General features: G+C 43.5%; 3 protein-coding genes across 4 annotated transcripts; 2 read left to right on the forward strand and 1 right to left on the reverse strand.

The window, feature by feature from the left end:
- Positions 1 to 2496: 2496 nt before the first annotated feature.
- Positions 2497 to 5418, reverse strand: MPST (mercaptopyruvate sulfurtransferase). 2 transcript variants are annotated; one of them, XM_090142741.1, is made up of 3 exons: positions 5274 to 5418; positions 4054 to 4687; positions 2497 to 3497 (listed from the first exon to the last, which is right to left on the reverse strand). In XM_090142741.1, exons 2-3 carry the CDS (start codon positions 4646 to 4648, stop codon positions 3199 to 3201), a joined length of 894 nt encoding a protein of 297 aa, XP_089998867.1. In that variant the 5' UTR covers positions 4649 to 4687; positions 5274 to 5418; the 3' UTR covers positions 2497 to 3198. The 2 variants fall into 2 exon arrangements, with proteins under 2 accessions (XP_089998867.1, XP_089998870.1); XM_090142744.1 differs by lacking the exon at positions 5274 to 5418 and adding an exon at positions 4885 to 5267.
- A 44-nt stretch (positions 5419 to 5462) lies between these two features.
- Positions 5463 to 12620, forward strand: TST (thiosulfate sulfurtransferase). The gene is made up of 2 exons (XM_031600110.2): positions 5463 to 6097; positions 12149 to 12620. Exons 1-2 carry the CDS (start codon positions 5512 to 5514, stop codon positions 12445 to 12447), a joined length of 885 nt encoding a protein of 294 aa, XP_031455970.1. The 5' UTR covers positions 5463 to 5511; the 3' UTR covers positions 12448 to 12620.
- A 583-nt stretch (positions 12621 to 13203) lies between these two features.
- On the forward strand, positions 13204 to 18266 carry CIMIP4 (ciliary microtubule inner protein 4). Its single transcript, XM_031600109.2, has 6 exons — positions 13204 to 13356; positions 14856 to 14931; positions 15485 to 16104; positions 16613 to 16754; positions 17782 to 17892; positions 18097 to 18266. Exons 1-6 carry the CDS (start codon positions 13348 to 13350, stop codon positions 18180 to 18182), a joined length of 1044 nt encoding a protein of 347 aa, XP_031455969.1. The 5' UTR covers positions 13204 to 13347; the 3' UTR covers positions 18183 to 18266.
- Positions 18267 to 22546: the final 4280 nt, after the last annotated feature.

Consider the following 22546-nt stretch of genomic DNA (forward strand, 5'->3'; position numbering starts at 1 on the left):
CGCCAATTAAAAGTTTACATATTGACCTCAAATTCTCAAATTTATACAGAGCTGGAAAAGCTTAAGCCTGAAGTTAGCCACAAGTCAATATGACCCTATTTCCACATCAGAGTTGATTTTCAGGCTACTTCTCTTCCACCAGGAACACTATTCCTCTTTCCCAATAGCAAATTTTCCAGAGCAGGGTTATAAACATTAGTGATATGCACTCATCCCCTTCTCCCCTTCTCTGTTTCCAGTTCCATAGGGAACCCATCCACTGAGACAGAGACATAACAATCTGCAGAACATTTTTAGTCTTGGTGCAAGTCCCCTCAGCTGTTCCATATGTCCAGCAGCATCTGTTATGGCTCAAAATAGGCTTTTGCAGTTTCCAGGCTTTGAAAACTTTGTCTCAGATCCCACAGTGTTCCTAGTTCTTCACAGTGTGAGAACAGATCTCAGCTATAGGGAGGGAAAACATCAGAAAACTGTCTGGGACAGATTTTTGCTATATGATGTAACAGGGCATACACCAAAAACACAAAATATCTTGGTGTGGGGAGGAAGTTCTCCATTTCTCCTGAGAGGGGAAATCAAAGCAAAGCTAAGTGCTTGGTAAAAGATTTGCTGAAAGCTGGGAAGTGGAAAAACTGCTGAGAAGATTTTGTAATTCTAAGGGCAGCAGGGAAAAGAGCAGTTGAGTTCTACAAGTCCTGGCACACTCACCAGAGAGGGGAAGGACCCTGCTGGATGCCACAGAGTCACACTGTCAAAACACAGAGCATGGGGAGGAGGAAATCTTTCATTTTGTCATCTCCAGGTGACTTCCTGGGCTGCACCAGACACCTTTGCCTGACACGCATGGTAAAGGAAAGAAACTCAGGATCAAGAGGAAGCAGAGCAGAGAGATTCCCACTAACACAAAGGACTGCTTTGTCCCAAAAAGAAACAAGGGCAGTACAGCAGTGTGCTGGATACTCTGAAAGATAAAAGACAAAACTAGCCCCCTGCATCTACTGTAAACGATGAACACTGAAAGAATGCATTCATTTTCACTAACAAATTAATTTTCATGGAGAAGCAGGGCAGGCACAGTACTCCTGATTGCCCATTTGTACATATTGACAAAATCTGCCACACCTCCCCACCACACCCAGAAAGTTAAACCTTAATGACTTACCACAAGTAAATTTGACTGGTGGAGTGAAAAGTTAAAAATCCTGAAAAGATGTCAGAGGCCATATCCTTACAGGATCACGTATTAGACAGTGCTGTCTGTACAAATATATTTAAGGTGTCTTAAAAAGCAGGGTTCTTGTTCACATCAGGAGGCCCATCCACAGAGAATTTAGAACCTACCAGCTGATTCACACCAGTGCTTATCCTTCCATTTTTATCCCAATACCATACTTCAGTTTAAGAAGCCTTTTACAAGTGCCATCAGTTAGAAAAAGCATCAGATGTCCTACATGACACGTGGACCAGTTCCTCCCTTTCTACTGCAGGAAACAGTTGCTAGAAAATTACCCCACTTGGATTAAAGCAAAATGTTGCTACCAGCCTTTGCAAACGCAGCAATTAGATGGGTGGGGAAATCCATAAAGCATGGGAGTAGAAAATCTTTCCCTAGCAGGAAGAATAAAATTAAACAGCCAATTAGATCAGGAGCTGATCCAGAATGGTAAGCCTTCACAATTTTAAAGATGTGATGCAACTTGCAAAAAGCTCTTTCAGGAAGTTTAAACCCAACAAGTTAAATAGAAGCTGACAAAGATAAAGCTTTATTATTTTATTCTACTCTGTGTCTTGCTCTGCCTCCTTAAAGGTCATTTGTTTCAGTCTCCCATGCACTCTGTATACTCAATGCTTGCTGCAGTGTCAGCCCCAAGACCCTAAGGAGCAAGCTGCTGCATGCCCCAGAACAGAACCTCATTAACCAAGTTACCAGTGAGCCACAAAAGGGGCTTTCTTTTTTTAAAGATGGGAGAAATTCCTAAACTGTCTGTAAACAAACTGTTGAACATGGGCAGAGATACCTAGGGGGATTTCAGCTTTCAAATATAAGAAAATGGTCATCTGGAAAAAAAGAATCTTGCCATTTTGTGCTACTCTGCTGAAGGTTAGAGTTGCACTGTTTTATAAGGTTACATGGTAAGTCTCGTGGAAACAATGGAACACGTATTGAAAAGAATAAATCTGGCCACTCTCCCTCCCCTTCATGTTCCACTGACAGGATGTGACAGGTATACAGTCCATTTTTCATGATAAGAACTGACATTCAGTCTTTGAGGAACAGAACTGGGACTGACTAACATGGAGTTTAAAAACAAAAAACAAACAAGCAAGGACTGTAGGGAGGGAGATGGCAAAAAGACCCAAGAGATAAGCACACCATTATCCTTCCAGGTCCAAAGAGCTCCTTGAGGCTAAGGAAAGTAAAGAAGAAAACACCCCATGTGAATAATCTATACAATTTCCTGGAAAGACTTCATCCAAGCAACACAAAGATAAGTGTCATTCAGCAGAAAGACCTTGAAACAAATGTTTATTTACTCTTTTTAAAATTCCAGAATCTTTTTTTTTTTTTTTTAAGGGGGGAATTTTGAGCAATGGGAGTACAAAGTTGGCTAAATATACACATTGCATTTAAGACTTCAAATACAAGAAGAAATGCAAACTAAATCTCTAACCTCATTGAGTGCCAACTTGGAAGCCATACTTTCTCCTTTAAAACCTTTTTCTTTTTTTTCCCCTGGGCTCTCAAAACAGTTCTGGCTGGCTTCTAGGACAGAGGCAGAGAGTAAGACCATGAGGCACAGCTATACAAATATGACCATCCTGTGACTAAACATGGTGAATGTCTTGAGTCATAAGCTTGGCTTGACACAGTAGCATTCCCACACTGCCATCAGTGCTCTCTCCATGTGAAACTGCAAAGAAGTCACAGATTCACAGAATGGTTGAGGTTGGAAGAGAGCTCTGGAGATCATCTTGGACAACCCACCTGCTCATGCATGGTCACCCAGAGCAGGCTGGTCAGGTCGTCTTTATGCTCCTAAAGGGTCAGAGAAGGCAAAAGTGCGAAGCACCATGTGCCAATACGTGTTCCCCAACACCTTCACCTTATGACACTTAACCAGGAACATACAAACTCATCTTTTCCCAAATCCAGTTTCAAGGCAGAGTATCTGTATGACTAAAAGACAGTGTGGCTCATTACACAGTCTTCCCCTTTCCCTCAGAAATAATATTTTCAGGCTGTGCCCTCATGTACCATTCCACCCAGGCCCCATCGTACACAGCAACATCTGGCTTGCCACAGAGGTATGCCCCCAGAGCCACATGGCAGGCAGTGACTCCAGAGCCACATGTAGCCACCAGAGGCTTCGAGAGGTCCACTTTCTTCTCTTGGAACAGACTTCTGATCTGCTCTGGGGTCTTCTCTAATCCAGACTCCGTGAGGAAACTTGTGAAGGGAATGTTCAGGGAGCCAGGGATATGACCAGGCTCAATTCCTGAAAGAAAAACAGTACACATAGGAATTAACTTCTACTGTTTGGGAGGATTCTACTGCAAGAATTCTGTATTTCTGTATTTCACAAGGGGTATCTACTGTTTAATTTACTTTGTTTAAACAAAAAATATAACATTAATTTTTGTTGAAGTTCTGTTCTTCCTCTCAACTCCCTCCACATCTTCTCTCCATCAGAGCAACCCATACTGCAGACTGTAGTAGCACTTCCACAGGCTCTTCTGATGGAAGAGGAGCACCAGTACATGGAGAGATCAATACACATCTTTGAGGTCTATGAGAACTGCTTAGCTCACCCCAGCCCTTCAAGAAAAACAAAGCCAAAACCAACCAACAAACAAAACCCATAGCTTCTCCACTCCAGAGTTTCCAAACAGCAGCCAAAGGGCAAAGAGAAAAAGTGAATACATTGTTTCAAGTACTACCCATAAAGAAAAACAATATTTCCCATCCCTACCTCTACAGGAGTCAAACTTAGAATACATTAAGTCCCCCTACTACCCTGGCTTACTATGCCAGTATCTGTGCAGGCACATTACCATCTCGGGGTTCTGGCTCTATTCCCCGGAACCGTCCTTCAACACGCGCATCCACGACTTGGAAACGATGGGAATCCAAGTTATCTAAGATGTCCTCATAAGTTTTCACCATGCACTTGTCTAAAGTGGCATGGAAATCAGCTGGAGCTACCTGGGTTTTCCCAGAGCTCAGTGGAAATCCCTCTCGCAGCCAGTTCTTCAGGCCACCATCTAGAAGGGAAACTGCTTCATGTCCAAAGACGCGGAACATCCACCACACCCGTGGTGCTGAGAAGAGTCCTTGGTCGCTGCCATCATACACCACAACATGGGAATCATTCCCCACACCCAGCTTCCCCACATACTCAGCAAACTCATCAGCCTTGGGCATCATGTGATCGTAAGGTGAAGTACGATCACTGCACTGGTCAATGTCAAAGAAAACTGCACCGGGGATATGGCGCTCCTCAAACTCCTGTTTCGGGTCACGCTTCATCTTTGGCAAATACCAGGATGCATCCACAACCTTCAAAGCCTGTCCAGTTTGCTTGGACTTGATGGCTTCTGAAAGCCATTTTGCAGAGACCAGAGCGCGGTACAGGAGTTGTTGCGACATCGCTCCCAAATCCTGGCTGAGACTACCTGAGACACCTGCCTGCAGAAACAAGAAAGCTACAAGTTAGAGGCCAGCCTCACAAAAAGACATATTTAGGTACCAAAGCCCTGTGTATGCACTGAGATACCAGCTAAGCCTATAGCGATAAATTTGCAATCAAAGAATCATTAAGGCTGGAAAAGACCTCTAAGATCACCCAGTCCAACCGTCAGCCCATCCCCACCATGCCCACTGACCATGTCCTCAGTGCCACATCCACACGGTTCTGGAACACTTCCAAGGTGACTGCACCACCTCCCTGGGCAGCCTGTGCCACTGCAGCACCGCTCTTTCAGAGAAGAAATCTTTCTTAATATCCAACCCGAACCTCTCCTGGCACAATGCTCCAGCCCTGGGGATAAAGAGTCTCAAAAAGCTCAACCCAAGCCTTGCACCAAGCAGGGTAGCTATGCCCAGGGCCCTTCACAGCCAGCACTGATAGCAGCACCAAGGGAGCAAGGCAGCCCCAGGACCCTGAGGAGCTGGGCCCTGTGCCGAGGGAGGCTCAGCCCGCAGCACCTCTTGCCCTGCTGCCAACCTCCCCGAGCGCCCCGCGCACAGAGGGCGAACGCACAAGGCCCTGTACCTCTGCGCCGGGCCTCTGCCGAGCAGCTCCCCGACAGCCGTGGCCTATACCGCTTCGGGGGGCGGGAGCCGGGACCCTCCCAGCGGGGCGGTGCCGCCCGCCCCCGTGCCGCCATTTTGCGCGTGTATGTGCTGAGGGATGGGCCCCGCCCCGCCCGCGCGTGCTGATTGGCCGCTCCCCGCCCGCGGCCCGGCCCATCGCGGCCGCCGCTTGCGGTCCTCGGCCTCGGTGCTCCGAGATGGCGGCGCAGGCGTTGGGCCGCGCGCTGGTCAGCGCCAAGTGGCTGTCCGAGGCCGTGCGGGCCGGCAGGGTCGGGGCCGGGCTGCGGGTGCTGGATGCCTCCTGGTATCCCCCGCAAGAGCGCAACGCCCGGCAGGAGTTCAGGGAGAGGCACATTCCCGGCGCGTCCTTCTTCGACATCGAGGAGTGCCGGGATGAGTCCTCCCCGTACGATTTCATGCTGCCGAGCGAGGCCCGCTTCGCCGACTACGTGGGGCGCCTGGGGGTCGGCAACGACACCCACGTGGTGGTGTATGACGGCGACGAGCTGGGCACCTTCTATGCCCCCCGTGCCTGGTGGATGTTCCGGGTCTTTGGGCACCGCGAGGTCTCCGTACTGAACGGTGGCTTCAAGAACTGGGTGAAGGAGGGCCATCCCGTGACGGCGGAGCTCAGCCAGCCCGCGCCGGCGGTCTTTAAGGCCAAGCTGGATAAGAGCCTGCTAAAGACCTTCGAGGAGATGATGGAGAATGTGGGCTCCAAGAAGTTCCAGGTGGTGGATTCCCGCCCTGCGGGCCGGTTTCAGGGCACTGAGCTGGACCAAGGTAAAGTAGAGGGAACTGCTCCCTGCGTTGTTGCAGGATGAGCGTCGGTGGTGGAACAGCTCCCAGCCAGCAGGCGTGCCTCAACCCAACTCATGGATTTACCTTAAGGGATCCGCGTTTGTGCACTCGGATCCCAGCACTCTCACGGGATGCTTTTTCTTGTAATTCGTTGTAAAGCTGCAGGAGAAAATAGCAGAAAAGGGAATGGAAAACACCCAGAAGTCTGCAGTCAGTTGGCTCGAGAATCCTCCTTCCCACACCCTGCAGAAGATAGTCAGACGGAATGCACGTGGGACAATGCAGAATGGGAGATGAGGGCTTCCATCAGTTTCTTTAGAGCTTAATCTAGTACTAACAGATGTTCACAGACTAACAGTATTAATCCAGGCACTTCTCACATTAATGAATGCACTAGTGAAAGCCCAGTTTGTTTCAGGCAATGCTGTAACTCAAGAGACGTTTTCCTTATTGCTCTGATTCCCAACAGACAGAGAACTTCTGGTCGTAATCATTGTGCTTCTGCTCTCTGCCATAAATCTAACAAGAAAGGAAAGCCCCAAACACATCCCAGACATAGAGGCAGAAGTTGGATTCGATGATCCTTGTGGGTGCCTTCCTACTTGGGATACTCCGTGTTTGTGTTATCACCCTGTCTCTTTTTAGATGCAAATAACAGGAACTAAAACTGATTTTGTTACCTCAATCACTGGACACGCAAGCTAATAGAGGTGGAAGAAATACTGTGCAGTGGGGACAGCTGGTGCAGCAGTGTGCCTGGAATGAAATTTGAGTTGGTTCCTAAAGGAGACCTGTACTGTGTAACATAAACCTTGGTATACTGCAAAATAACTTCTCCTAAAATCAGAATCACTAAAATGGTTTTAAAAGTGGGAGCTAAAAAACAAAAACTCAGCAGCAGTAGTTTGAGTTACAGTATAATATGCTCCACAGGAGTGGATGTGTAACAGGCTTGCAAGGTCCAATGGCTGTGCTGTGCTTCTGCATTGCATGTGGGCTTTCAGACTGAGTTTCATTGTAAATGCTGCTTTACAGCCCTTGAGTGGGACATTGTGTCCTAAGCTCAGAGGGTCTCATCCTGAAATAAATTCCCACAACCAAACCTCGAAACTATTTGGCTGTAATGGCTACATACACACAAAATCAGAATCATTTGAGTTGGAAGGGACCCTTAAAGGCCATTTGGTCCAACTACAATGAACAGGGATGCCTACAGCTCAATCAGGGTGCTCAGAGCCCAACCCGGCCTGACCTTGGATGTCACCAGGGATGGTGCATCCACCATCTCTCTGGGCAAGCTGTTCCAGTGCTTCACTACCCTTACTGTAGAAAACTTCTTCCTTGTATCCAGTCAAATCTCTGTCATATTGCAAGAGACCCTGCTAAGGAGTCTGACCACTTCTTTCTTTTAGCTCCTCTTTAGATACTAAATGCCTAAGTGTGTGTGGTGAGCCCAAAACATGCTTCACCTCTGCTAGGCTCTGTGGAAGGTAGGAGAGTTAACAGGAGTAACAGAGGAGGCTGTTGCAGAGAGAGAAGGTAGTTAGGCTTATTGCTCATTCTGTTTCCTTGCCTACTACAGTCTATAAAAGTGAAGATATAATTTTAACCTCAAAACATGAATAAAGCATTCTTTGCTGATGGAGGTGATGGATTTCATATTCTCTTTCCCAAAGTGGGAGTTGTCACCGGATGACAAATACTGCAGCCCCTGACAGCATCTTGGAAACAGATTTTTCCTTTGAAGTGAGTCAGCATGAAACAGTTTATTTGTGGTAGTCCAGTTCTGCTTCTCACAGCAGATCCAGCAGGGTAAGCACTCCATCTGCAGCTGCTCATTCTGCAGGAGCTCGTCAGCTTTCTGAGCCAACCTAGCCAATAGCTGTGTTACAACCAGTGGTAGGTAAAAGGTAGTGCTTACACCTAAAAGAGCAATTTGAAATCAATGCTGATTAATTACAGGGGTCATTCAATCAGGGAGAAGAAACATAGCCTGCAATTTAGAAAAGAAGAATGGTCTTGAGGTTAAGGAACTTAATGTGTTCTCAGGTGATTTCAGTTTAATTATTGCCTCAGCTCTTGACTTCCTAATTAAGTCCATTAATCTCTCCAGTTCCATGAACTCCATCTCCAAAAGAGGCTAATTTCAGCTGACTCTTTTGTCTGTTTAATTTTTTCAGCTCCTTGTGGTAGGAATCAGCTGCCCCTGTTTTATTCTTATATAACCGTTACCTTGCTAGGACTTAGGTCTTTGTAATGTTTGAATTAAGCCATGATACATGCTTCATTTTTAGTTGCTGGAAGAAGTTTACACCAGTTGCCGGGGTGGAGAAAGATAAATGATGTATCTTTAAGCTGGATGTCATAGGTTTTAAGTACAAGTATTGCTTTGGATGAAAAAGAAGCTCTGGTGTTTGTACATGGTGTGCATCTACAGCTGATCAGAGTGGTTAAGTGTCCCTACATGGTGCTGTGTTCCTGGACGTACCTGTGTTCCTGTCTCCCGTGGACATACACTACTCTTTGGGTTCTGCTCATTTTCCAAGCTCTCAGATCTTCCAAACAAAGCTCTTGCTCAGCTTGAGTATTCAGTGGCAGTGGGAGGGAGACTGAGATGTTACTACTATATCCCACTCTTCTCCAAGAGGAGTCTGTAGCATAGTGCACACTGACTCTGCTTTGTCCATGAAGTAGTACTTGAGGCACAACGTGGAGAGTGAGACTCCCAAAGTCTGTTTCATTCTAAAAAAGCTTACAGTCAAAGGTGTCCATCCTTTGACTGGACTGACAAACATCAGATGCCACTGTGAGTATCATGCCAGTTCTTCAAGTCAACTCTTCTGGCCATGTACATGGCACAGTGTTTTGAGACTAATGTCAAAGACTTATTGATCTGGCTACAAGGATGTATCAGACCAGGACTGAACTTTTCCTTCCAGTGAGTTCACATTAGGTCAGATGTAATCATTAATAGAATATAGAATAGAATGGTCTATTTGAAAACATACAGTCTGAATGGAAGAGAGAGAAAAAAAGCGGGCAACAGAGGGGGATTTTGAAGGGAATGGCTTTTTGTACTCTGCTAGCTCCACAGGGAGCACAGGGAGTTAAATGTGGACAAGGCACATCTTTTATCTTTTTGCCCAGAGGAAATTCCATTTGGAGCTTTTGTCACAAAGGGAAAGTCTGAAGAGAAGGAACTGTACTCTTAGCTAGATAAATAGCCAATAAAGGAGAGAGGTTTAAGCACAGAACCTAACAGATGTGGAAAAAGGGATTAAACAGTGAAGAAGATAACATATTGCAGGTTACAAAGTGTGAGGAAGAATTGCCAGAAGCCAAGCTGAGTGAGAGAGACTTGGCAAAGGAAATTAAAACAACAAAAACTGCTGGAGCAAAGTGAATAAAAAGAGAACAAGGAGAGAGGGAGTAAATAAGGTTGCTATGCAGTTAGCAGGGGTTCTGGGCGAAAGACTGTGTACCACTTCAGAATTATACTGAGGCTGTGCTGCTGGATTCTTTGGTTTTCTGGATGTTTGGGTTTTCTTGTACATGCAGAGTATTTTGATATAGTGTTTTCTGTTGTCGTTTTTGATTTTTTATCTCTGAGGATATTGTCTATTATAGAGTAGTGTGCGGGGTAGCACAGGAAGGGGAGAGGGGCAGAAGTGATCATTTTTAAATGGAGTATATAACCAAATATATATAACCATATATCCATGTGCTCAAATCTGCAAGGCAGATAATTTCTGTCCCAAACAGAAGTAAAAAATCAGTCATGTGATGTTGCAACTTAATGAAATGAGACATTTAATAAAATCACATCAGAACATGGTTTTACAGGAGAGAAACACTAGCAAAGCTTGTATTTTTACTTAGGATCGGAGGTACAGAATGGCCTGCGTAGCTGTTGCTCTAAAAATGTAACATCAATAAACTGTAATGGTTTCAAAAAACTTTTCAAGAAAACATATTTGAAGTGAAGGCGGAATTGAATAAAATACCTTGGTAAATTTGCACTTCAACTAAGGGCTCAATTTATTTGACAACAGAATTGATTTGCAAAGTAAGAGAAAATCCACCCATGCATGGATGTAATGTTTGATCTTTTCTTCCAGCTATTGGAAGCAGCTTCAAAGCAGATTTGATCCATTTGAGTCTCACTGATACTTTGGACATAAGGTTAAGGGGACCATTATTATCTCAATGTGAGAAGAGGGCAAATAACACAAGTACTGTTTGATGCCCAAGGGAGGGAGCTAGAAGAGAGGGAGCTGATAAAACTTCCTCAGCCACTCAAGAGCAGTTCTTCAGCAGTTCAAGGAGCTGTGATTGTGCAGTGTCAGCTAGTTTGTTCAGCTGAGCGCCCACACACAGGAGTAAGTGCTGTTTCTACAGATTTCCCCAGCTTTCACTTGCAGAGCCTGAGCACTGGTCTTTCTGACTCTGACAAACTTTTGAATCTTGCTACAGATGAAAGCCAAAATACTCTAAAATGAGACTTTTATGATCTGCCCTTCTCCTAACTAAATAGTTGTTTAAAGGTAGTGAATATAAGACTGCGGTCTCCAATAAGAGGATGCAAATATACATACTGTGGACAGTCATGATCATTAGACCTGGAACAGCTACGAACTGAATCAGTGACCCAGCAAGCGTCTTTGAGCAAGGGCTGGCCTCTCTTGTTCAGCCCCCAGGACTTCTTGACCTTAGAATACTTCCCCAGTGCCCTAGGATGATATGAGGCTGCAGTTATGTGGTTCACAGACTCATCTGTGTTGGTGCAGCAGTGTCAGATTTGTACGACACTCAGGATGAATCAAGAGGGTCCATCTTGAACACTGAGAGCTTTTGCTGTCTAGAGGTAGCTTTGGCTGTCTATAAGCTCCTACTTTTGCCCAGCTGAGCAAAAATCCCCTTTTTAACAGCACCTTATAATCCTGTTTCCTTGTGGGATATCCTGCCATGTCATGACATAATTTTGCACGAGCGATGAAACTGCAGCATCATTATGGTGATACCAGTCTCTGACCAAATGTTACTTTAATCTTTTGGCTACAACAAAGATTCCCTGCTTCAATCTCTTCCCATCTCCTGAGATCAGCTACTCTAATGCCTTAGGGAAGTGAAAGATTACCATTTTTGCAACTTTCCCAAGGCTATCTTGTTAGAAATTCAAACCTAGCAAGGAGCCATTCAAGGTAATACTTAATGTTTCCTGCTTTGACAAGGCTTGATCTAAAGCTTCTCAAAGTCTTTGGAAAAACTTGAGTTGAATGTAATAGACTTCAATTAAGTGGTGAGAGTTTTAAGGATGTGATGAAAATCTCATCCGTTGTATTTTTGTACCTGCATCTCTCTAGAGAACATGTTCTTGAGATGTAAGTTTCAGCTTAACTGGTTAGTTATACCAGTAGAGAAACAGAACTCACACTGATTTCATCCATGAGGTAGATAAGAAATGATAGAAACTCTAAATTCTTACTCCTTTGGCTCTATTGCTGTGGTATATCTGTCCTATCAGTAATGTCTATCACTTTAAGGTTGCTTTATTTTTTTGAAGGATGATTTTAATGTGACACAGGAATAAACTTTAAACAGAGAATTACCTTCACAAATTTCACATATAAGCCACATATCATGTTCTGAATGCTGTGTCCCTACATTATGCTGGCATACTTAGGGAAGGTCAGAAATATACTGCTGTGTTTCTCTTTATGCAGGTGTGCATAATACCTTTGCTAGGATCTTTCCTGTCATGGCTCTTTGATTCTTTTCATATTTAGGGCTGCCAAGGCTTTCATATTTCTACCTCCTATTGCTTTCAGGGGGAAACAATTTTCTAAATAACTTTAGCCAAGTTAAATAATGTTTGCTCTTTTTTTAGTTGCATACTGCTTTGCACCTGAAACAACTGAGCATCTTGGGGAGTATCTGCAGCGATGTCTGTTCAGTGTCTCTTTTGTAGGCATCCTTCATCACCTACATTAATGACTCCTTGTTCATATTTTTTCTTCTTGTTTGCTCTTGCAGGGCTGGAATCTGGTCACATCCCTGGTGCTGTGAACATGCCCTTCTCAACATTCCTAACAGAAAGCGGCCATGAGAAGAGTATTGAGGAGATTCAGCAGATGTTCCGTGAGAAGAAAGTGGATCTCTCAAAGCCACTGACTGCCACATGCCGCAAAGGTGTCACTGCATGTCACATTGCCTTGGCAGCCTACCTCTGTGGCAAGCCTGATGTGGCAGTTTATGATGGCTCCTGGTCCGAATGGTTCCACCGTGCCCCACCTCAGTACAAGGTCACTGAAGTGAAGCGCAGCAAGGGCTAGAGGGAGAGTTGTTCCTTAGGCTGTCTGTAGCCCAGGGTGCAGAAAAGAAAGGGAAGAGGTAGAAAAAGGAGAAAAAAAAAATCATGGTGATTTGTATTTTGTTGATTTTTCACAGAATGATCAGAAGTTTTCTATCACAGCTAGCAGTTTCTCGCAATGAAATAAAATCTGTTTCTAAAATAATGCACTTACAAACGTGTCTAATTATTTTCTGTTGCCCCTGACTTCTTTGTGCTGGATGGGAAGAGCAGCTTTGCAACATGAGGGAGATTTGCACTCTTCCCATGATGCTTCCAGAAATTCTTGTGGCCTTATGAGAATGCAAGTCCATGGTGTAATGCAATACATGAAAACTCTGGGACTAAGTTATAGCTCTGCATGCTGAATACAGGAGAGCCAGGCTTTGGTTCTGTTACTGACTGGATGTGATGCTGTTTGCCAGCCAACAGACTCCCTTTTCCAATGTGGAAAATGAGAGCACCTTTCCCTGCCTCTCTGATGGGGATCAGTGAGCTCACATTAACCATTTGGGATAAGATCCAGTTCTGTTGAAATAGTCTTGTTGATAGGATTGCCTCATGAAAGTCTCCAAGAAATCCTATGCATATGATGAAGACTTTTGGACACAGACATGAGTCTTTTACTCTCTTTCCTATGTTGTTTTTGGTTTTGTATTTTTTTTTCTGTTTTTGTTTGCTTGTTTTTGGTTTCGTTTTTTGATTAGCACGGATGCAGCTCATCTCTGCCATGTTTCTTCTGGTTCCCATGGTGACTACAGCTCATAGATAGAGGGAGGGTTGTTCCCTAGCAACTGTTCCCGCCTTTCAACCTTCAGACCACCTCCATACCCATCAGGACCTGCCTGCTTCTAAGAATCACTGTGGCACCACATCAGGAACCATGGACCAGGTGGGAGAGTAATTATGGAAGGGGCTTTGCCCCTAGTTAAATCTTCAATCTTTTCTATATTGGGGGAAAAAAAAAAAAAAAGGATAGAAATGATCCCACTACATTGTAACACCTATGGAACTTCTCAGGTCTGGAAAGTCAATTAAGTATCCTCATATTTTGAAGGCCCAGCCAGATGCAGAAGGCATATAAGACCATGATTAATCACATCTATTGACTGGGTGAGAATGGCCTGTTGATTTTATCTGTATTTCTTCCATGGCTCAATGTAAAGGAAGTCAAGGACTATAGAAACACTCTTCTTTCGTATTTCAGAAGGAGGTATCAGGTTTAATCATTTTTATCTGTTTGATCAATAAATGTCTTTTCTGGTATGTCATGTATTGTCCCTCACATAATTGGTTTAGCAAAGGAATAAGTAGACATAGTTCTGTGGTGTCTGTTACTCAGGAGGATAGCAAAATCATCTTAGAGTCCTTCTTCATATTAAGATTTAGGAGTCTCAGAATGGTATTTTGACTTTGGACCTTCTGGCTCAAAAATAAAATGAACAATAAACAATAGCAATAAAGTCAAATCCAATTACAAGTAAGAAAAGTAAGGGCAATTGCAGGACTTCAGCATCATTTTGTCCAGCATGAACTGGGAAAATGAAGGTTATCAGTTAATGGGGCTTGAGAAATTAGAACATTGCCTTTGTACTCAGAAATTCTGCTTCATTGAGAGAGGAACGTTGAAATGGACAAAGGAGGAATTTCTACACAGTGAACTGGAATGTTCTTTCCACTGAATATAGTAATAATAACAGACACAATTTTGTTTTAAGTAAGAGGTGGGAGTTAATACAGTTTATTTAGAAACACAGATTCCTACACATGTTTGAATGTTTAGCTCTTCTTTAAAAGCAATACAAAAAAGAAGCTAATGCCACCACATGAGTCAGGGCTACTCTCTTTGTGTATCAAGGCATTTTTCTCTTTGTGGAAGAAGTTATTTCTCTTGCCACATTTGCACAGCACGCAGCATTTACACTTGGAGTCTGACTTACACAGTGGGTCCAGTTTCATGATCCCAATGTTGTACCAGCCATGCTGCTGCAAAGTACTGGTGAGGTGTGGAAGAAGTTGCTGGCTCAGATCAGCCCTGTTTGTTCCCATGAGCTAACTTCAAAGCAGCTTCCTACCCCCTCAGCTGGTGTCTGTATTCCAAAAAAGAGAGCAGAAGCTAAGCATATATGACATACCCTGAGCTCATTTGACAAATGCAGATGTGTATCCCTGCTTGATCAGTCTTGTATTGCTGACAGACTCACAAAAAACTTGTTCACCATCATAGAGCATGGCTTCAGCTCTAACCTCTCACAGAGTTCACTTGAGTGAAATTAGCTACACTCCATTTGCTTAAGAATAAAGTATGTCACCAAAAGATGAGCAGATGAGCAAGGCCATTCCCTTAATTCCCTTCTCTGCACCTGACACAGCATTTGTTTTTCTTCTAAGGCAACGACAGAGGTCCCAACATCCCCCAGACTTGATGTGGCCCAAAGTGACTATGTGCCTACCAGCAATGCATCAGGTAAGCAAGATGGCAGTGAAGCTGTCCCTCCTCCAGAGCTTGCTTTGCAGTACAGCTTGTGATGCAGTGTGTCATTCCCTCTCTCCTTCCTGAGGAGGCTGGTGGGTTAAAATCCCTCATTGTGTTTTCCCCAACTTGTCTCCCTATCTCCCTATGCAGTATGCTGCTGCTTATTCAGTAAACTCATCAACAAATACCAGTGAGTGACAGACACTAAATGGATCTTCATGAGTGTGGCAATGATCATGAGTTGGAAAAGCTACCTACACGTGCGTGCATGTCTGACCACAAGACTTTCACTTGCATATTTCTGTGCCTGTTCATGTATCAAAAACATTTAAGACTCCTCAGGCACCTTCTGGTTCAGCATGAAATTTGACACAAGTCTACTGTTGTTCGTTTCTGCTTTCTTTCTCTCTTTGAGACTTTAATTCTTTTGTTATCTGCCAATGACAGAGTGACATGCTGGGTTTTTTCCAGCTCCATTTAAGTTACCCCCTATCAATCATCCAGACGCTATCAAGTTCACTGAGCTATGCCTTTTGTCTTTAAGTGGAACCTGAGGAAGGGAAAAAGGAGCATCTTCGAGCAGGCGTAAGTCCCAGCAGACAGAGAACATCCCAAAAGACTTCCAGCGCAGTCTCCTGCAAGAACCAAGCAGCTCAGGGAACAATGAAGAACTCCACGTATATCAAATCCAAGGCATCTCCTTCTGCAAAGGGTATTCAGAATAAAAGACAGAGTAAACAGAATCTCCAAGCTAAAACTCCCCACATGCAGAATCATCATTCAAGAAGACTTGAAGAGGAAGGAGAAGATACTTCTGCCACCAAAGACCCAAGGGCAAGGCTTGAGCCAAGAAGCAGGAACAGCATTTCCCATCTGTCTGCAGCATCCAGGCAGACAGAAGCAGAGAACAACAAATCCATGCACAATGGCAAAGAGTTAGTAGCAGGCCAGCAGCAAACCCCGGGTTCTAAAATGCCTGGATCTCTGTGGAAGACCATCAAAACCAGCTGTGAAAAAGACAAGGAGACCAATGAGTCCCTGTCATCAACAGCGCCAGATACAAAAGCAGAGTGGAAGATGCCTCTGGAGAAGAAAAACAGTTTGACCTGTGACAACAGCAAAAATAAATTTGCCTGTGCAGATGAACTTAACAGCAATGAAGAGGTATTGAGGAAAGATGTTTTACGTCTCCTTTATGGCATACTGAAGGATGTTTTATGGTACAGCATGACATATTAGCAGTTTCTAGAAGACAGAGAGAGGGATAGTTTGGGGGCTTCACAGTAAGGGAAAGTGACATGTTCCACAGACAGCCTTTCACATCTTTTTTTTTTTTTTTTTTTTTTTCCATTTTGTTTTTCCATCACCCCTTCATTATAAAGTTCCCATAGGGAGGCAGAGTAATAGCTCAGCAAGGTGAAACAGGGTGGCACCTGGACCCAATCCAGAGCCCAACACCCTTCTTCCTTTCTGATTTGCACCTATTTTACCATTTCCAAATGTCCCATGCAATTACAGTGCATACAGAAACTGCTGAAGGAGACTCAAGGGCAGAGTCAAGTCCAAGGGATTTGTTGTAGCTGAAAAGCTTATGCAGGGATGGAAATGCCAGGAGTCTCTTGCATGTAAGGAGTGTTGAAAGATGATTGTTCCTTGCTGTTTGTGTTTTCAGGAGCGGCGGTCTCTGTGCATGACAGCACTCGTCATAGGACAGAAAAGACTCAGTGACCGCTCTGAGGTGGTAAAAAAAAAGTTGGAGTCATTCGGTGATTTCAATGAGCTGGGTTTCAACCTGAGGTCAAATATCTTCCAAGGTAAGGGATGCTTGTACTATACCTGACCTTCAAGCTGGTTCTGTCTGTGTTGTGCCTGGGCTCAGAGCAGCTGCATTGATTTGGACAGAGGTCTGACCTCTTACTTCTTTGATAAGCACAGTCACTCCTTCCTCAAGAAATGAAAGCTAGAGCCTCCCTTTCTACATACTTCTTTCCTCTCTTCTTCTCTCCCCTTTAATTTCCAAGGCATGAAAATTGAAGCTGTATTATGACCCCAGTTCTCCCTGTTCAGTGCTAAATGAACACCATTTGGAATTCAATGTGCCCTGTCATCTCTTGTCTCAAATTACCTCAATTTTCAATACTAACATTACTTATCTTCAAGATATTTAGAGATATTATTTAGAGATGTGGGCCTTTGAAATGTCTTCTCAAACCTCTGTTAGGTATTGGAGATTACATTGTCCTGGGTTTTGTCACATAGAAAGGAGGAACATCTTCTCCCAGGAAGCTCAAAATTATTATTATTAAGGAGAGGGTACAATAAAAAGGAAACTGAGAAGGAGAGAATAAAAATAATGCTCCCCAAATGGCCAGAAGTCAAGAGGCGGTCAACAGAGAAGTCACAGTTAGGAGTTAATTTTAAGTATTATGGCAGAGTCAGGAAGGCAGTGGTGCTGGAGTGGTGCTATAGTGCTTTTTGTGGAGCTGTAATGTTGAATAGGAAGCTACTCACTTGGTTGAGGAGATTCAAAGGGAGATCAGGTGTGCACTTGAGTAAAGAAAGTGCACTGGGATACAAATAAAGGCAATACCCTTGCTGTACCCTCTAAACATGTTTCATCCTTAAGAATGAAAAGCAGATACACTGGCAAACATAAGCTCCCTCCTGGGTGATGATGAAACTATTATTCAGCACCGAGCCACAAATCTGATCAAGGGTATTGCAGTCAACACATGACTTTTCCTGTGCCCTTGAAATTGCTGGTGTTGCTCCTCTGCTTCAATTCCAGGACTGCATTAGGGTGATATCTGCATACATTTCCTCATTTGCTGTTCCTTGTAGGCGGCCCACTGGAAAGCAGAAGCTTAATGAAAGATTCCTACACCCCTGATGTACTTCAGAAGGCAACCAGGGATCCCAGGAACTGGCATGGAAGGAGGATTGATGACCTAGGTATGGAATCTGCCAGGAAAAGTAATTGCTGAATTCCTGAGAAGGGTGCTGCCTCTGTCAGGGGTAATGGATGAATCCGGGCAAAGATGGGGACTACAAATTGGCATTTACACAAGAGAGGATTTCCTGCAACTAGAAAAATCCCTGAGGAATAACAGCATTAGAAGGGAGGCTGTAACTGAACCATTATTTTCTTCTTTACAGGGAGGTGGCATCAGAAAAATGCCTTAAATCTTAACCTGCAGAAAGCATTGGAGGATAAATATGGGAAGAAAAAAGTCAAGCCCTAGAAGATGAAGTACTGAACTGCATTCACTACATGATCTTCTTCCTCAACCACCTAATAAACCTCCACGTAGAGCACCAACCCATTGCTTAATAGTCTGCTACAGATTTGTTTCTGTTGCTCTCCTTCACTGTCGGGTAGAGTGTCTTTGAGAGAGCAATGCAAGATAAATCTGAATGCAAATATATATATATACACACAAAGGAATGGTATATATACATCAAAGGAATGCATATACACACACACACACACCTTTGATGGTCACTGGTAAAGTGGGCCTGACTTAGGTGTGAAGTAGATTCCTTTTTAGAGAGTAGATGGATGTGGTAGTGAGACAAGGCCATATAAGCTCATAAGATGGAGTAGGACCAATGATGCAGGGCCAGGAATCCCACTGAGTGGTATGAGAGGACAACAGGGAGAATGAAGTGCAGGTGGAAGTGAGCAGAGCTTTTGAATGTCACCCTCCCTGAATCCACAGTGTAAATGGACCCCTACTAAAACTCTCATAAACTGTGCTCCTCTATCCTAGCCCTTTCCCAATCTCCCAGAGAAGCATCATCACCAGACATGTATGCATCTACCACACAGTCTGCATAATCTGAAGTTCAGAAAGTGTATCTGAACAATAACCTAGGATCACCAAGATGCTTGAATGCTGCCAGACATGTAGAGTGTTTGGGGATTCCTGTTGCTCCTTACTGCAGGATTGGTCCTTCCAGCTCCATAAGCTGTACCAGTTCAGTCCAGCAATTCATGTCTGGAAATAGCGATGTCCTGATTCTTCCCCTCTGGTTCCAAACTTTCACAGTTTTAAGAGACTGCTACTCCATTAAGTGATACATCCTGTTTGGGGGCAGAATTAAGATTTTTACTCTGCCCTTCATTGGTTGGGGATTAGGTAACAATACACTGACTGCATAAAAGCAGTGAAGGATGAACTGCTCTGCACCGGTGCAGCCTTATCTCAAATACTGCATGCAGTTTTTGGCACCAATATAAAAAGCATATAAAACTATTAGAGAGTGCCCAAAGGAAGGTCTACAAAGATGGTCTGGAAGGCAAGATGCATGAGGGGTAGCTGAGGTCTCTTGGTTTGTTCAGCCCAGACCAGAGGGGGCTGAAGGGAGGCCTCATAGCATTATACATTGCACTGCTCTGTAGGAACACCCTGTTCTGGGTTCATCTGTCACTAATGACCAATGCGTATCCATAATAAATACCATCTTCTGAAACAATGCATGGGACAAGTCCTAATCCAGTAAACATAAACAGAAATATACCAATATTGTTTGGCATGCTGAAAGTAGGCAGTTCAGGATATGGTTAGCTAATACACACACAAGACATAACATGTGGGCTGAATCAGCATACAGACTTTACAGTTCTCTTCCTAACGTCTGAGCAGACAGACTGCAGAATTACTGGACAGCTTGGAGAAAATGCACTTTGCTACCCATGAAAGGCTAATGAAGAGACTTGATCAGAAGGAAAACAGACTGGAAGGTCTTGCTGTATCATTACATGCTGTCACAAATCAAGTTGTTTGCCTTCCACAGCAAAGAGCAGCAAAGTCATTTTGCATGCTTCCTATAAAATAAAATATTGTATTTATAAGCAGTTAAATGATACAAAATAGTTGACATTGTATAGTGAACTTGAATGGGTGGCAGCTGTTTGATGCCAACTAAACACACACGTGTCAATTCCCCTTCATCTCCATGCTTCACCAAATGACAGCAGAGACAGGGGCAAACACTTTGCAGTGGGTGACACATCAAAAGCTGCCGAGATAACTGAGATGGCTTTCAAGGAGACAGCTCAGCTCCTGGAATCAATGAGTACTTGAAGTTTCTGAGTGATGAACAGAATAATTTAGCCAGAATCTTGGCTAGGAACACTACTATGTGGCACTCCATGATGACTGGATTGCTTTGGGCACCCAAACATGCATATTTTAAGCCAGTTTTGGTATCTCCAAATAGAATGTCAGATGCAAGTAGGCAAGAATTGGTCTGAAATAAGCTCTTATCACAGCTGAAGTTCTCCCTTCTACCCATTCATATCCTCTCAGCCATTCATTCTTGCTTGCTTACCTGCCAATACTTTGAACCAATTCCACTCGATCAGTAGAAGATCAATACAGAAGGGAAAGAAAAGCAAAATTAACAAGTTAACAAAACAAATTTCTTAAGGAAAAGACCTCATTACAGGTAAGGCAATGAGTAGTGGGCTATGCAGATGTTGGGGAAGAGGAGTGGAAAAGAAGTGGAAAGGGAAATGGCTTTCCATTGCCCTTTTTATACAGTGAGAAATTAGTTGGTCTCTGCTGTACAGTCTCACTAAGCACTTTGCAATGCATTTCAGTGATTTTACCAGGTCTTATCATGGGGTGGCAGCTGTGAGCCAATGTTTTATCTGCAGGCAAGAGCTTACAAAAAAAAAATGGATTATTCTCTAGCTTTCTTAAACTGCTTACCAAAATAGCTATTTAAGTGCTGTTTCAGACATCTATAAACAGTTAATACGCTTGAAACACAGATAACCATACTATAGCAATTTGAAATTAAAGAGACCAATTACATCCAAGGTTCTATATAGGACAAGGGGAAATGGTCTTAAACTAAAAAAGAAGAGATTTAGACTGGATATAAGGAAAAAGTTTTGTTTTGTTTTGTTTTTTACAATAAGAGTAGTAAGGCACTGGGACAGGCAGCCCAGAGAGGTAGAAGATGCCCCATTCCTGGAGACATTCGAGGTCAGGCTGGAGAGGCTGTGCACCCTGATCTACCTGTAGGTGTTTCTATTCATTGCAGGGGAGTTAGAGCAGACGACCTTTTAAAGGTTCCTTCCAATTCATCTATGATTCTATAATTCTCCTACCTTTCTAGTTTTTCCTGAAGTAAATGGTATTTCCTAGTTTAGGTTTATGCATCCCTGTAATTGAGAAACAAGTAGTTCTGGGGGAAATCACTGATAAGAAAGATTTTCTGTTCTCCAGCCAACATTTTTTCATTCAGCACTCTACCTATCCTGTCCTATGCTGAATGATTCCAATCTCCGATATCTCCACTGCAAATGATTTAGAATGGCTCACTAAATAAATGGTAACAATTGTAAGAAGTCAGTGCAAGGGCTCTTATCAAAGTCTTCACCCTGCTATAAGTTCACTATACTGTAAAGCTTGCACTGAAATAAAGCTTAAATTCAGAGCTACATCTCTCCTGAGATAAACCCGGTATTCCTAAAGGAATGGAGTACTTACTGCTCATCCTGCCTATAATGGGATAAAAGAAAAATCCCAAAGTGGCTGGAAATCCCAACAAAGAGAATCCAAGTGAATTGACTTCAGTGGATTTCAGTCTTGAACACTAGGACTGAAATGCAATTGTGTCTTCTGTTGGAAGATATTTAAAACACCATTACTCACTAGGAGAGAATAATGTTTGAGCATCAGGAATTACCTGTGTAGCCGATACCTGTAGAACAAAGGAGCTATGGAGGAAGAAATGTAAATTTTTTTCTTTTATTTTCTGAGGGTTATCTTTGGATTTTGCTTCCAATGACTCCTTCCCCGAGGATCTGAAATATTGAGGAGGAAGTTTGAGGACTGTGAACCAAGGTTCTTGGGCTAAAGCAGTGGCCCAGCATCAAAGACAGAATCGCTGCATTTGAGAACAACAAGGAGAGGTTTAGGAACAACATTTCCTTACACAGGAACAAGGGACTCTCTTAACTCCCAGCAAAATGTGGGAGTGGGTTACTTTACCAAGATGCTTTCAGTTTCTGTTGGTGATTTCCGTAAATGGACCTTCCACTGTTCATTTTGAGTTTCCATTTTTACCCCTTTTAATAAGATTCCTTTTCTTTTAAACACTTGGATTCATTGCTTTTATGCAGGAAAACTGATTATCCAAGCTTATTATGTGCCCAAGCAAAATCATTTTCTTTTCCTATAACCTGAGATGCTTGAGCTGAAATTGATTACCTATTTTTAGAAAGAAGCCCTAGCTAAATCAGGCTTTTTCCCCTGCCAATCATATCTATCAGTGGCATGTGAAGCAAGCTTATATAAATGCAGGTATATGAGAATTATGGCCTGCCCCTTTTTACCAAATACATATACTGAAGAAAGGAGTAGGCTGAATGGACAGCAATTTCTCCTTGTTTCCTGCTGGGTCCACTTCCAGGCTGGGAAGACACCACTGGGCTGTACAAGTGCACTGGAAGCCAAGCAAGAGATTGCTGTCTGTGAAGCCATACTTGCATCAGCAGCATTCATGCATGGAAGCCTGTCCAATAGGCAGCACTGTATTGCGCTCTGATTCTATGAGTAGGCAAGTATAGCTGACAAAAGTGAGGCTTTAA

The sequence above is a fragment of the Phasianus colchicus genome, chromosome 1 (assembly GCF_987193195.1).
Source record: "Phasianus colchicus chromosome 1, bPhaCol1.hap1.1, whole genome shotgun sequence".
In the NCBI taxonomy this organism is placed as follows: domain Eukaryota; kingdom Metazoa; phylum Chordata; class Aves; order Galliformes; family Phasianidae; genus Phasianus; species Phasianus colchicus.

Coding starts and splice junctions, on each gene's coding strand:
- MPST (XM_090142744.1), bottom strand. Junction 3,498..4,053: donor AGAGCCAGAACCCCGAGATG/GTAATGTGCCTG, acceptor TTTTTCTTTCAG/GAATTGAGCCTGGTCATATC.
- TST (XM_031600110.2), top strand. CDS start 5,512: ATGGCGGCGCAGGCGTTGGGCCGCGCGCTGGTCAGCGCCAAGTGGCTG. Junction 6,098..12,148: donor GGGCACTGAGCTGGACCAAG/GTAAAGTAGAGG, acceptor TTGCTCTTGCAG/GGCTGGAATCTGGTCACATC.
- CIMIP4 (XM_031600109.2), top strand. Junction 16,755..17,781: donor GAGGTCAAATATCTTCCAAG/GTAAGGGATGCT, acceptor TGTTCCTTGTAG/GCGGCCCACTGGAAAGCAGA. Junction 17,893..18,096: donor AAGGAGGATTGATGACCTAG/GTATGGAATCTG, acceptor TCTTCTTTACAG/GGAGGTGGCATCAGAAAAAT.